The 16,169-nt window shown below is 42.8% G+C and overlaps 1 protein-coding gene across 6 annotated transcripts in view; it reads right to left on the reverse strand.

Annotated features, from left to right (window-relative positions):
* MYOF (myoferlin) overlaps positions 1-16,169 on the reverse strand; it is a 180,291-nt gene that overhangs the window by 140,398 nt on the left and 23,724 nt on the right. For all 6 annotated transcript variants that reach the window (NM_001193212.3, XM_024985591.2, XM_024985588.2 and 3 more), the window contains 2 exon segments: positions 8,924-9,015; positions 11,407-11,462. In NM_001193212.3, coding sequence (NP_001180141.2) covers positions 8,924-9,015; positions 11,407-11,462 — 148 coding nt within the window.

The following is a 16,169-nucleotide window of genomic DNA, read 5'->3' on the forward strand; positions in this document are numbered from 1 at the left end:
ACATAACATAGTTATTAAGACTGATTCAGACTCATCCTTGTACTACAGATTGTGTAACTTTTCTGAGCCTCAGTTCTTTCATCTGCAAAGTGGGGGTGATGGCAGCTCCTACCTAACAGTGCTGTTATTAGTGATTAAAGGGATGATCTAATAAGTGGTTAACATTGCTATTCATTATTATTTCAGACACTATTCTAGAAAAAGGGATCTTAAAAATCACACGACTCCAAGTCAGTGCTTACAGGGAACGCTTGTCTGAACTCATGCACAGCATAAAGCACAGGGAGGTGGGTTTATCTATGTGGAGTGTGGACAGGCGGGCATGAAGACATGAATGAACAGATAAAAATCATTTGTAACTGCCCATAGTCATTTCTATACAATCACTGTGCAGAGCTCTTAAAACTAACCCTTTCTCTTATATACATCAAATAGCTCCCTCCCCACGCTCAATGCTATATATACTGTGAATCTGCATGGAAAACAATTTTTATTTTCAGGGTTAGACAGGAAGTAAATTTCAACTGTAGCTGAATTCTCATTAAATCCAAATAGTGGAATCAGAATGAATTTTTAAAGCCATAGGTCTCATAAGACGTTTCATTATAAAACAGACCCCAGAACAATCCTTATATAAAAAGCCTTTCTAAACCAGCACATACACACACACACAAACACACTTTACCCTATCTTTTCTCCCTGTTTCCCCTACTTCATTCTTCTTCATCATACTTACAACCATCTGATAAACACTATGTGAATTTATTTTTTATTGTCTGTTCCTTCCACTCAGATGTGAGCCCCATGAAAGGCATGTAGAACCCCAGTACCTAGAGCAGTATCTGACACAGCAGGCATTACCAAACATTTGTTGAATTAATAAACTGATACATCACTGAAGACAGTCCAATGATCTTGCAAATGATTTATAGGTTATAAAGCTTCATCTCCTAAAAGATAGTCCTCCAAGTGCAATTAAGAGATAATTACAGCTCTTGGCATTATGAAATGCCTTTCTCTTTCAGTCTCTCTGGGTGTTTTTCTCCAGGGCTGTGATCCACCTTTATTTACTTGCAAGATGGTAACGGATGCCAGTAGGGCTGCGGCAGCTACTCAATTGGTCTCCCCAAACAGCGGGTTCAGCCTTTCCGGTACCCAGAGCCGGCCAGCCCAAACCAGCTTTGATCTTTGCATAGCTCTGCCGCTTCACTGAAAACACAGTTTAAAATCAGAATTGGGAATTCTGTTTCAAGTAACATCTGCCTCCAGTTTAGATTTTTACAGAGCCTCAGAAGCTACTCTAGAAGCTACCTGAACCCTTCTCAACAACCACAGTGGGGAAACGGAAAGGTCACGGGGACAGCCTCAATAAATCCCCCTGCCAGGTTTATATGCAGCAACAGCAGAAACTAGGCTCACTATTAGGGGAAATAAAAGTACTGAAAGCTTGAACACAAGGTCTTTTGTACATCAGAAAATAAGAATTTCTCATAAGCAATACCACACTGTCCCATCAAATTAATTTCATTCCAAACTGCAATTCTTCTGTTTTCTCTAAGAAAAAACAACAGAAAACACACACAAAAATACCCTTGCCTAGGGAGTCAGTACATTCCATAGCCCAGGCTTGGCCTTTTTCTAATGCTATAGCCCTAAGTACCACCCTGTGAGTCTGTGTTATTTATGATAGTCACTCACTTTTACACCCTGGCACCCTGGCCCTCACCCAAACACACATACACAGGAAATAAATAAACCTTGGAAAGTCTGAGGTTAAATTCTGGATTTATCAGGTTAAATCCACGTGGTTCCAATTAAAGAGCTGGGTGACTTCAAGAAACTTGGTGAACCTCTCTGAGCCATATTTTCCTCAACTTGAAGATGTCAATAAGCCTGTCTGACTGAAAGTCATTATAAAGATTTAAACCAAATATGTGTGGAGCAGTTTTAACACAATTCCTGGTCCAGGGTAAGCCCACAATAGATATTAGACATTATATTGTTCATCATGAAATTTATGTTTTTCTTAGTTATATTAAAATTTGCCCTTTATTGAGGAAGTAATCCAGCGACCACTATAAAGACTCTTGCCAAAGGCCACCCAACCAGTAGGTAGCAGAGCCAACACCAAACTAATCTCATGATCACACAGCTGACCACTTGTCTCCATCACTTCTTATGCAAGAACTTGGGTAAATTTCCTCTTAGATATATTGTGAAGTTGTTATCTCCTTCTTACACATAAGTAAAACAGATGATTTACTCTCAGATGATGTCTCCAACTTCACTCTGCATTTGTGTGGGGATATATGTGACGGTTTCAAATATACAAGTACACACATATGGAGGGGGAAGAAAAAGAGTACTAGAAATGCAAACTCTTAATTATGGTCATTTTATCTCAGACATTGTAATTTGCATCTCTACCCATTCAATTTGGATTTTTTTTTTTTTAATATATCTTCCACTTCTCTACTTTACATGCTCAAGCTACCTTCCCAAACCTGTAGAATATGATAATACCTGTTTCACTGTCTATGCCTACTCATAATACCCTAATAATGTGTGTGTTTAATAATGATTTTTCTGTTTTTTTTTTCTTCACATTACTGAGGTAAAATCCTTCTGAGTACCTTGTTGTGGTTTAGTTGCTAAGTCATGTCTGACTCTTTGAGACCCTAAGGACTGTAGCCCGCCAGGCTCCTCTGTCCATGGGATTTCCCAGGCAAAAACACTGGAGTGGGCTGCCATTTCCTCCCAGACTACTACCTACTGCTCATGAATTAGGAGGTTTTCCCACTCCGGATGGTGGGAATATTAACTGTTCTCAGCCCTCGGGTAGTTGCCTCATTGACTAGTACTCACCTGAAGAGTCAAGAAGAACCCTTTGCAAACCTTAAGAATGGTGTGGGGGGTGTGTGAGTGTTACATGGCTGTGTGTATGACTCTAGACTCCCACCTGTACCTCCACAATTTGGAAGACAACTAGGATCTGCCCATTTAGCACTGCAGCCTGGAAATACTCTCCAGGCCAGAAGCCGGGTTGCTCGGGGAACTCAACTCATTCACTCCCCTCCTGGGGATCACTGTCCTGTGCTGCCAGTGCCCAATATCTGAAGCCATTGTGGCATGTATTTCACCTACTTTTTTGATTGTGTCAGCAGAGAGGGCAAACCTGGTCCCTGCTACATCATCTTGGCATGAGCAGCACACATTTGAAAACTTGTAAAAATCTTTCATTCCTACATTTCCAGGCTCCCGAAGACGATTTTTCTTTAGAAACTCAAGTGGAGTGCCAGCAGGGTCCGGATGTCAAGGGATCAGGGTCTCAGCCTCAACCCTTCTGAGCCTCAGGTCTCATCTCCACTTCTCAAGGTCATTGTGAAGATCACATGAGATGAGATACCTTCTCTGAACTCATCTCGTAGGGAATGAGCTTAAGTGATTATTCAGTAGCATGAAATGACTGCTTAAACTCTTACCTAGGAAGGAGGTACCAATATTCTGATAATGAGTGGGAGTTTCTTTTTTTGGGCAAGATTAGAAAAATTTAAGCTAGGGAGTTCCCTAGTGGTCAGGATTCAGTGCATTCACTCCAGTGGCTCAGATTCAGTCCCTGGTCAAGGAACTGAGATTTTGCAAGCCTCACAGTACAGCCATGAAAAGGTAAAAGATAATCATTCCACCTACATTTTGGTTCCTCTAGGTGGTCAGAGGTTCTCAGTATAATGGAAAAATCAAGAGTACAGGTCTGACTATAAAAGTTAAGAATACACCTGACATATACCTGCTGTGTGACCCTGAGCAGATGACTAAACTCTCTGAGAAAAAATCTGCGTGTGTGTGTGTGTGTGGAACTGGTGGGATAAAGTGTTTGAAGGGTTCATTAAGGGACAGCCACATTGCCTGTCTGCAAAGGGAACTCTCATTCTTCAGCTGCTGGGAAAAGCCTTCCACTCTGACATTTCAGCTAAATATACCAGTTCATGTTCATCATGTGACCAAGTGTTCCTCTGGCTCTTCCCTCACTTTCTTTCAGTTCACAAGGCTGGTTGGATGACTGTAAAATGAGGAAAAACAGAGTCTGCACAGAACAGCCCCACCAGCTCCCTACACCTGGGGAGGAACACTGCTGATGCGCCAGTGCTGTGAGTGCTCAGACTGCCCAGTCCAGTTCCTGTGGGTGTGGGCTCCGAGCTCAGGCAAACCCAGGCAGCCCAGTGCAGTTTGCTTACATGCCCGGGGGCTGCAGACTCTGCAAGAGAGCTCTGTTTACATAGTTGGTCTCCAAGGCAACAGGGAAGTCCACAGGCAGGACATGCCTTACACCTGTAGAAAATTCCTTTGCCCCCACCCAGTGCTTCCAGGTGAAGAAGACGTTCCCATAAGAGCAGTGAACACAGTCCCAAAGCCAGATCTTTAGTAGAAAAGCCTAGCTGAAAACACAAGGCCAAAATACACAAATATTTTGGATAAACAAACCTAAAACATTGCCCTGCTGTCATCCAAGAGGCCCCTGTGTCTTCATCAGGTATAAAATAACTATATAGTGTTCTCCCAGTATTGTTTTCCCTGCTTCCTAACTGATTGCTACATCCAACCTCCCCACAGAAAGCTTAAGCAATATTTTAAAAATGAAAGGTAGATCATACTCAGTACTCTTTAGTGGATTTCCATCCTGCTAGCAATGAAATCCAAAGCTTGCACCATGGCTCAACAAAGCCAGGTATGTTGTGGCTTTGCCGATCTCATCTCCTTCCCCGTCCCAGCCCTCTGACCTCCTGATCTTGCTCCAGTACCCCCAAGGACACTTCTGCCTCAGGGCCTTTGCACGTGTTCTTCTCTCTGCCAAGAATATTCTTTCCCCCAGAAAGCTGCACGGCTCATTCTTTCACTTTATTTAGGTGTCTGCTCAAGTGTCACCTTATTACCACCTCATATAAAACTTTCCCCCACTCTCAATAAACTATCCTTTCACTCTAGTTTTATTCTTGGGCTACGACAGTTTTCTCCATAGATTACAGCACTTCAGAGGACCTGATCTATTATATATTTCTTCATATATTTGTCCGGAGAAGGCAATGGCATCCCACTCCAGTACTCATGCCTGGAAAATCCCATGGATGGAGGAGCCTGGTAGGCTGCAGTCCGTGGGGTCGCTAAGAGTCAGACATGACTGAGCGACTTCACTTTCACTTTTCACTTTCATGCATTGGAGAAGGGAATGGCAACCCACTCCAGTGTTCTTGCCTGGAGAATCCCAGGGACGGGGGAGCTTGGTGGGCTGCCGTCTATGGGGTTGCACAGAGTTGGACAGGACTGAAGCGACTTTGCAGCAGCAGCAGCATATATTTGTCTTTTTTTTTGTTTGTTTCCTGTTTCTCTCTCTCCCCCAAGTATGTAACATTCAGGAAAGCAACAACTTTGTTTGAAACAAATGAGAGCTCTCAGGCCAGCCTGCCAGGCTTTACTGCCATGTTAAAATAGAGGAGGCATCAAGTAACAAGGCCTGAACCAGGCTGGTAGGTGTGACCAGAAGTAAGAAGCACAAGGCACAGCAGAAAGAAAGGAAAGGAAGATCTGGCAAAACAGATTGGATGGGAGGTAAAAGGTAGAAGATCCAGAGAGACCCGACTGAGGTTTTGAGACCAGTGGTCACTCTCCACCACTCTGGTGGCCACCAGCCACATGTGGTGAGGAAACACTTAAAATGTGGCTAGTCTGGACAGAGATGTGCTGTTGGTGTGAAATACACACTGGATTTCAAAGACTTAATAAGGAAATACGTATGTGAAATGTCTCAATGATTTTTAAAATATAGATTACATATAGAAATGATAATATTGGATATATTCAGTTAAATAAAATATAGCATTAAAATTCTCATCTGTTTCTTTTTGTTTTATAACATGATTGTTAGAAAAAAAATTTTTTTAATGTTTATTTCTTTAGCTGTGTAGGGTCTTGGTTGCAGCACACAGGTTTAGTTGCCCTGCAGCATGTGGGATCTTAGTTCCCCGACCAGGGAACAAACCCAGGTTCCCAGCAGTGGAAGGTGGATTCTTAACCACTGAAACACCAGGGAAATCCAGAAAAATTTTAATTACACATGCAGCCTGCGCATATTTCTATTGGAGAGGGCTGGTCTAGAATACAAACAGTGGTACCACTTGCAGAAAGAGGAGAAGAAAGAAGAGAAAGGACTGTTCGTACTAATAGATAGAAGGTTATAGTGAGGCTCAACTATTTGCTTTCCTAGAATTTTGAAATCAGTGAAATAAAACTGTCCTCTGGGAGTTGGAGTGAAGCTAGAAAATCACATACTTGCTTCAAAGCTGAGATGTACAGCATAACATTCAAAAGCTAAAATGTTTTTTTGATCTAAGAGAGTAGGGCCAAAACCTGTCAAAATGTATTTATGTACCTTAAGGGGGAAAAAAAAAGCATCGGTCACAAGAGGCATTGGTTAGCAATGCTACATGGGAGAAAGGAAGGATCTTGTGAAAAGTGACATAGGTACTATCTATCAAAGCACTGTCCAGGCTATCAGTCTGACGCCAGGAAGCAGAAGACCCCAATGACTAGGATGACCATGTATCTCACTGTCCAACCCACGTCACTGTTGACAGCAAAAGGGACATCATAAATCATTGTGCTGGGATAATAAACCAGGACGATCCAAAGTAAGTCAGAGTATATAGTCACCCTATCTCAACTAATTTACTCTAATTTATTGCTCTCATTGCAGCCTTCTGATCCTACCAAATGTACATGAGGCTAAGACATACATCTGAAAAGAAATTCACATTACTAAACACCGGGATGCTTCTTCAACTGATGTGGGCATTTAGTATCAGGCGTCTTACCCTCTCCCCCAATCCCGTTATTAACAGTACATCTTACAGTCAATGATGTCTTATAACCAAAAATACAGAGTAACTTGGTTTCCTATGTGGTACGACATGAAGGAAAATAGACATTTCTCCAAAGAAGACAGAGGGCCAGAAGGCATGTGAAAAGATGCTCAGTGTCACTAATTATTAGATAAATGCAAATCAAAACTACAATGAGATATCGCTTCACACCAGTCAGAATGGCCATCATCAGAAAGTTTACAAATAACAAACGCTGGAGGGAGTGTGGAGAAAAAGGAAGCCTCCTCCATTGTTGGTGGGAATGTAAACTGGTATAGCCTCTGCAGAGCACAGTTTGGAGGTTCCTTAAAAAAACCAAAAATAGAGCTATCGTATGATCCAGCAGTCCTACTCCAGGGCATACATCTGGAGAAAAGCACACTTTGAAAAGATACATGCACCACAGTGTTCATTGTACAATAGCTAAGACATGGACTCAACCCAGACGTCTACTGACAGGGACAAATGAACACAGCAGATGTGGTACATATATACAGTGGAATATTAGCCATTAAAAAGAAGGAAATAATGCTATTTGCAGCAAGATGGATGGACCTACAGATTATCATACCAAGTTAAGTAAATCAGAGAGATTATTGTATGGTATCACTTAGATGTGGAATCTTAAAAATGATACAAATGAACTTCTTCACAAAACAGAAATAAACTCACAGACTTAGAAAACTTACGGCTACCAAAGAGTAAAGGTGGGAGAAGGGGAGGGATAAATTAGGAGTTTGAGATTAACATATATACACTGCTATATTTAAAATAGATGATCAGCAAAGACCTAGCGTATAGCACAGGGAACTCTAGTCAATACTCTGTAATAACCTATATGGGAAAAGTCTGAAAAATAGATATATGTATATGTATAACTTAATTATTTTGTTGTGCACTTGAAACTAACATCGTAAATTAACTATAATACCTTAACACTGTAAATCAACTATACCCTAATATAAAAAAAATTTTTTTAATTTAAATTTATTAATCAGAGAGCAGGAATGCCCTCCTCAACCAGGCAATTAATTTCCACTGGAAAATAACAAGTATTATGATTTTAGATTTGAACAATTCTTACTGAGCTTAGTTAATTTGAACTGATAACCTAAGATTGCATTCTGAGTCTAAGGCCAAAGTCTAGATCAAGGACTTGGGTGAATTTACTGGGGTCATTCAGTCCCATGGGAACCTCACCTTTACCCAGGAGACAACCTTCTGTACCACTCCTGGGGACTACCACGACTCTTCCCCGTCTGAAACTGGTAGAGGCAGTAAGGCAAGGAATCTGGTTTCAATTTGTGAGACATTAAAATGGAAGCAGTGCTGGAAAGAGAACCTGAATGAGATGCACGTGGGGCACACGTAATCAGAAGAAATGATTTTGTGTCCAATAAAGCTACAGTTTGGATAAACCATCAGTGCCTACATGTAATTAACAAAGAAATTACAGGAGTGTGAACAGGTTTCTCTGTAAGTACCTGTTGGATACAAATTGGATAGACTAGTGGTGGCTTCCAGAGAAGGCGATGGTATCCCACTCCAGTACTCTTGCCTGGAAAATCCCATGGACAGAGGAGCCTGGTGGGCTGCAGTCCATGGGGTCACGAAGAGTTGGACATGACTGAGCGACTTCACTTTCACTTTTCACTCTCATGCATTGGAGAAGGAAATGGCAACCCACTCCAGTGTTCTTGCCTGGAGAAACCAAGGGACGGGGGAGCCTGGTGGGCTGCCGTCTATGAGGTCGCACAGAGTCGGACACGACTGAAGCAACTTAGCAACAGCAGTGGTGGCTTCATGTTTCCAACCTCTTAGGAATACAGCAATCACAGTGATTGATTAGCTATGTCTGATGTTGGCTCATAAGTGGGAAGGGGGTCAGCGGACAGAATTAAAGCACAATGATATTGAAAACATTATGTTATTAAAGATGTTTTCCTTCAACAAAACAAACAATAGTACAACAATATGTAAAATGACAAAAACAATCAAAATCAACTTACTTATTTTGTCCAATTGTCTCAAAATCTTTCACAACAATCTCAAGGGATGATGAAAAATCCAGCGGTATACCCCGCAAGTCAAACTCCAAAATCTGTCCACAGAAAGGTTATGGAGATAAAAAGTCTGTTAAAAGGATCTGGGAATATAATAAGATGCACCAATACTATTAATAAACACTGGTTCATCTTCACCAATGACAATCTTTTCAAGTCCTCAATTCTACAGTGAGACAGAAGTGATCAAATTCTGAACCTGGAAGCTGCTGAGACTTGTGGGAAAGCACACCAGACTTAGCCTCAGAGGGCCTGGTAGCTACTCCTAGCTCCCTGTTTTCTAGGCTCCTTAGCTTTGAACAAGACCAAATCCATCTCATGGGCGGAGATCTAGACTTAACGCCTACCACAACTGTCGCATGAATAGAATGAAATCTGTATATGAAAAATGCTTTAAGGGTTAATTTTAAATTAATCATATTACTAGTGAACAAAGAGATGAATAAATCTAAGAAAACATTTTCTGAATTGCATCAGCCCCTTATTTTTAAGCCCCACCACAGTCAGTGCGGTAGTCAGGCAAGTCTCTCATCTTAAAGCAGTAAATTGCTTTCTAAGGGTAAATATTAAAACAAACAAACAAACAAAAAAAGAAATCCACTTAGCACCACTGATGCCTTTAATTATGTAACAAATGAATTCAATAAAGCAGTTCCTGATTATGTTTGATATGGATGGAGGAGGCATCTCACAGGTCATATTAGAAGATGCCCACCAACCCCAATGGGTTTGGGATTGGCATTTCATTTAAGTTTGGTTTCAGTTATAAAATTTCAATTGGGAAATTTCCTTGATAAACATATATGCATTATAAGGAAAAATGTGTCAGAAACAAAATAGTGTGAGATGGATGATGCCCTGTGGAAAACAACCCCACTCATGTGACCACACTCCTCTCTGCCATTGGCCACATGGATTGAGCACAAACTTAAGTGGTATGCTACCACTAAAAAAAAAAAAATTAAATTATTGGAGTTCCCTGGTGGCTCAGATGGTAAAGAACCTGCCTGCAATGCAGGAGACCCAACTTTGATCCCTGGATCAGGAAGATTCCCTGGAGAAGGGAATGGCAACCCAATCCAGTATTCTTGCCTGGAGAATTTCAAGGATAGAGGACCTGGTGGGCTACAGCCCATGGGATTGCAAAGAGTCGGACACAACTAAATGCATACATGTATGTACTTTTTGTTTTAGTCTTGGAGCTGTGTGTGAGGTGCTAGGATCCCATAGTGCCCACAGGGATCAACCCGACAGGCCTCTGCTCTCAGGGAGCTGGTAGTCCAGCTGGCTGTATTCTGGGTTCCAGTGAAACTGCAGCAGTGGAATTTCCTCTCAACCTATATGAGACCAGCAGGGCTTTTCAGGAAGGCACCAGGAAACTTTCAGTCTTGGCCTCATCCAATGAGAATGAGTAATCTTTATCTTATAGGGATACTGAAACTAGTTAGGAGGGGAACAGGGGAAGAGGTTTGCAGTTGGTGAAGGGGAAGTCTTCATAGCCTGGTAACTTAGCAAAATAACAAAGATATTTATCACTGTACTTTTCCAGAAAGGTTTGACCTAGCTTTTGGAAAAACAATGGGGTGGATGATAGACTTTTCAAAAATTAGTCAGCATAGGAAAATCCTACTCAATAGAAAGAATTTAAAACTTCACATATCTATAAATATATTAAACACTGAACCATTTATAAAATAGTCAACAGGCAGAGGAGCTATATAAATTACATTACTTCAATACAATATTACACAAGTAATTAAAAGATTTTCAAATGGAATGAGAAAGGTATATGCTCAGGATATAATAGTAAGAAAAAGATAGGAAACTGTACTCACTATATACTTATTTGCTGATTTTAAAACATAATAAATATATTCACTCAATAAACATTTATTGATACCTCCGAGATGTTATCAACAGTCACTTCTGGATAGTAGGGTCAAAAGTAATTTTTTAAAGCTGAAGTTTTCAAAATTTCTACATTAAGTATGTATTACTTTTATCAACATAAAAAAAATGACTTCCAGACACTCAAAGTATCATGGATTACACTCAATTATTCACATGCAGATATGGTTTTAATTACTGGGCTTCCCTTCTGGGGCTCTGGAGAGGATCTAATCCCACCCCCTGCTCTAATTTGCAGCATAACTGGAAAAGGTCACACAGCAAGTTCATGGCTGCACCAAGCTAGAACCCCGGCCTCCTCACCCTATCCAGGCTCCACTCGCCACACCACCACTGTGCAGACGTCACTGTTATGTCTCCTTGAACTGCTCTGCTGTCTTTGGGCCACAAAGGGAGATGGAGGGGGTGAGGGCGAAAGGGCAGAGATTCTCCTTCCAAATGGAAGGGTTAACCTCTGACCAAAGATGAGCAATCAGAGGTAGCTTATCCAGTGAAACAAAATTGTAAAATAATGAAGGTACCTCATTCCAGACAGGGTTGAGTTCATTATCGACTTTCTTTGTTTTCTTTTTCTCATCTGCAAATAAAAAATAAGAGATAGCAATCAATTAGAAGTATCTGAAGATCCAACACTTTGGCCACCTGATGCAAAGAGCCAACTAATTGGAAAAGACCCTGATGCTGGGAAAGACTGAGGGCTGGAGAAGGGGGCGACAGAGGATGAGATGGTTGGATGGCATCATCACCTCTAAGGACATGAGTTTGAAACAACAACAGAACCAGTAACATTCACTCATTCATTCAAAGAACCTTCCCTGAGGGAAGGTACAATGCCTACATTTTACCTTCATCTGACTAGGGTGGGGACTACCTGAATCAGTTTGCCAAAGTGAACAGCATTTTTGGCCTAAAAAAATGTTTTCCCATCCCTAAAGAGCCAAGAGTTGGGAGACTCAAAATCACAGACATGCCATAAGCCTCTGCTTCTCTCTCACCAAATCCTGCAAACCAAAGTCACCCAGAGCTTGTGTGTCTCCCCAGATTGTTGTGGAAAGTCAACAAAGGTAACCTTTGACCCACAGGTATCCCATTTGATAAATGAGGATACTGAGACTCCAAGGAGTTGAGAAACGTGTCTGACCTCATATGCAGGAGTGGTGCCTAATATAAACCTGGAATTTCAGCTCTGAAGCCCATGCTGCCTTTGCAAGTGATAAGACCCCAACACAGCTTAAAGATTAAGCTAGACTTGCTCACTGACATGAATCTGAGCAATCTCCGGTAGATAGTAGAGGACAGAGGATCCTCATGCCGCAGTCCAGGGGGTTGCTAAGAGTTGGACATGACTTCGCGACAGATTTTTAGACCCCTTCTCACAGACCTAATACAAGGTAATAATTAGTAGATGAATGCTTTCTAGGACCAGCAGAGAATTGGGGATTTTCCTTACTCCTGGATCATTTTTTTCCTGAAGACAAAAGGTGTTCTTTCTGTGTGTCTGAGACTGGACAGTATACCTACCCAGATGAGCAAATGTTAATCCAGCTCGTGCTTAAAGTTTCCTTGGAGCAAAGTCCAAAGAGCAGGGGCTTCTATTGAATCCCTAAGTCCCCAAATACATAACAAAATAAAAACTAATGTTTGAGTACAAAAGGTTTTCTAAGCCTTAGCTCATCTGTTTTCAGGGAGGAAAAAACCAGTTTTTCTTCCTGTGTGTCTCCTTTACTATCACACAGAACACTCACAACATTCTGACAGCAGAATGTTGCTGCATTGGGCGGGGATTGTTCCCCTACCAAGCAGTTTTCTGCGACAGCAGCTGGGTGTTCCACAATTTGACTCAGTCCTGACACTTTAGCATCAGATCCCACGGGTTAAGGGCTCAGTCCCACAAGACTGCCCCACCCCCACTTCAGTCCAGATTGTCATCTGTGCTTCTAACCAATTGGAGACAAATCTGAGGTTCCTATGACCCCATCGTTGGGTTCAATTAATTTGCTTGAGCAGCTCACAGAACTCAGGAGAACAGTTACTTACCAGCTTACTATAGGATTTGATCAATAATATAGAGGAACAGCCAGCTGAAGAGATATGCTGTGTGAGATCTGAGAAGGTCCCAAGCACAGGGGCTTCTGTTACCATGGAGTTGGGGTGCACTGCCCTATTGGTACATGGATGTGCTCACCTACCTGCAAGGTCTCTGAACCCCATACTTCTGGGATGCTTAATGGAGGCTTCTTCACATAGGCTTGATCAATTATTAACTCCACTTCTAGCCCTTCTCCCCACTTGAGAGAAGCTGGGGGTGGGGCTGAACATTCCAAACTTCTAATCATGGCTTGGTCTTTCGGGTGACCAGCCCCCATCCAGGAGTCCACCCAGAGTGGCTTCATTAGAACAAAAGATGCTCCTACTGCCCTCTCTTATCCCTTAGGAATTTACAAGGGTTTTAGGAGCCCTATGTTAGAGATGGGGTCAAAGATTAGAACCAGAAATGTTCCTACTGTTCTTATCCCTTAGAAAATTACAAGGGTTTTAGGAGCTCTGTGCCAGGAACAATGAGCAGCAGGTCAGGGCGATGTATATTTTTTCTATCATCTCACATGACCCAATTTCCTGAAAAATCCTACGTACAATCATTTCCATCCCCCTTTCACAGCTAAGGAAACTGAGAAGTCAAGTAAGGAATTCCAAGTTACATTGCTATTAAGTGGGTCAAGGCTAGGTTATGGACCCAGGCAGTCCCACGTCAGTGGCCATGCTTTGAACCACTCCACAGCTTCCCCTCTACTGTAGTGGAATGCAGGAGGTAGTGGCTTTTGTTCGGCTGAATGTCACATTGCTAAGGCTCCCAGCACACGGCCAGCTATGGGAATAGCCACCACATTCTTCCACGACCTCAGCATAGCAAAGCTGAGGCAGCACCCTCACGGCTAAGCATTAACTTTTCCACTTGAGTAGGCTCCCATCGCCCTGCTGGCTTCCCTTTTCAAAGTTCAGCAGGACTCTACTCATCGGCTCATGCCTGGATCTATCCTGACTATGACTATAGGCTTTCTGTGCAGAGCCCCTCACTGGATTCTGATGTCACCTAGAAGCGGTCCTCATTTCCCCTCCCACACTTCCTTATTGAGTCCACTCACTCTTCCCCTCATCTCACAGAAGCCTCTCAAGCTTTCTCTCTGGTTACAGTACCAGAAAGTGTGAGAGACAAAAAGGAGCCCTGCAAAGGCTGTTGAAATTGGAAACGGAAGAAATGGCTTCTCTCCACAACTGCAGCTGCTCCCTCTAGAGAATGATCTACAGGTGCCAGGCTGTGCATTCTACTTTGGTGTCTCTAAATGCTTACCCTAACCCTGCAAGGTAAACATTCTCAACAGGAATCAAGAAAAGCTGGTTAAGTTGTTCAAGCCACAGCTAACAAGGAAACAGAATCTGCACCTACATCTCCTAGCTTCAAACCCAGAGTGTGTGTTTGCCACCACCGATGCCGCACTGGAAGCTGTCAGAAATATTGACTAAAGAAGATGCACAGGCACGATGTGGATAGTGGGCTTGGGATCCTGGGCAGTGGCCATAGGAAAAGTCCAAGGTCAGGTTTCAGGGTGTCCTAAAAGTGTCCAAGACTGTCTGCTCCAAGACATAAAATATGACATCTGAGAGTTCTTCTGGAGACAGAGTTTATTGTTCTGATCAGATTCTCAGATGAGTTAGGGACCCGGACAAAGGTTAGGAATTTCTGCCTTTGACAAGCATGAAAGGGTTACCATTAATCTCACTGCAGCTCACCACCATGCTGGCTGGCTGCCATATCCTGGGCTTAGGCTAGGGGAGGTGGGAGAATGGAGTGGAGACCTGAGTCAGGAAGGAGTGAATTTGGACCTTGAAGTCATGGCAGGCCTTCAAGAGAGAGATGGGCAACATGAGGTCCCAGCCAACAGGAAAAGCAAGAAGGCAGCAAATAACTTATAGAAACTGAGCAGAAGCCTTAAGACTGGCAACACTCAAGGATGGTCTTGAAGCAAAATTCCAGTCTCCTCTAAGTCTCTAAGATCCCAGACAAGGAGCTAAGACAGGGGCTCCAGGGAAGCTTTAAATAGAGCCAGCATTTACTCACTTGAATTGAGTCCCAAGCCTGGTTACCAACCTGGGGATCAGTGTAGGAAGGCATGTTGCAAGGCTGTCTTGATGCCAAGCCTGGTACTAATGACTCTCCACCCCCAGTGGGGATTGTTCCAGAGTCAGCAGCTGAAGAGTGTGATAAAGGTCACCTGTTCATTCATTCTCAAACATTCATTAAGCACCTACTATATGATAATGGAGGGCTTCCCAGGTGGCCCAATGGTAAAGAGTCTGCCAGACAATGCAGGAGACACAGGAGAGGAGGGTTCCACCCCTGGGCCAGGAAGATACCCTGAAGGAGGAAATGGCAACCCATTTCATTTCTATTTCCATTTTCTATTCTTGCTTAGAAAATTCCATGGACAGCGGAGCCTGGGGGGCTACAGTCCATGGGGTCCCAAAGAGTGGGCCACAGCTCAGCATAAGGCCTAACAAGGATGTTGCTAATAACTGAAGAAAAAGAGTATAAGATAGTTCCTGGTCTCAAACATTCCGTCAATGTAGTTTATGGGTTACCGAATAGAAGAACCAAACAAATCTTCCTGCGTGTTTTCACCCAGTATAAAAAGTTCCATCGTGTTTTATTTTTATCTTGGAGTTTCCTCCCATAAGAGGGGTAATAATGGGAATGATGACCAGCCAGGTCAGGGACCTCATAGCTCAGCCCACGGAAATGGTCTACTAAGTGAGTTCTCCCATGACATTAATCAACCTCCTGATTCCTCCATCCAACAAATATTTCTGAAATATCAGTTGCCAAGCACTGAGCAGGTTGCTGTGAGAGATACACAGATCCCCAAGACCTTGGGGTCCCAACCTTGGGGAGGTAGATATGGCTACAGGTGTCTGATACAGAAAGAAAGCTTCTTTCAGAAAGAGGGGTATAGATGAAGATGCAGATTCAGAGGAAGTGGAGGTAAGTGGAGGAAGTGGAGCCTCACGCTGGGGAGCAGAGGCTGAGTAGGGGTTGGAAGGAACTGGAAATGGGGAGCTGGGAAGAAAATGTCACTCCAGATGAGGGCAACAGCATGGTGGGTCAGCCATGGATGGAGAACAAGTAATGTCTGGGGACACTACACAGCCCAGTGGGCTGGAACCAGAGGATGTGTAAGGGAATCAAGGCGACCAGGCTGTGTGGGAAGGTTATGGTCACACCGTGAAG

The sequence above is a fragment of the Bos taurus genome, chromosome 26 (assembly GCF_002263795.3).
Source record: "Bos taurus isolate L1 Dominette 01449 registration number 42190680 breed Hereford chromosome 26, ARS-UCD2.0, whole genome shotgun sequence".
In the NCBI taxonomy this organism is placed as follows: Eukaryota; Metazoa; Chordata; class Mammalia; order Artiodactyla; family Bovidae; genus Bos; species Bos taurus.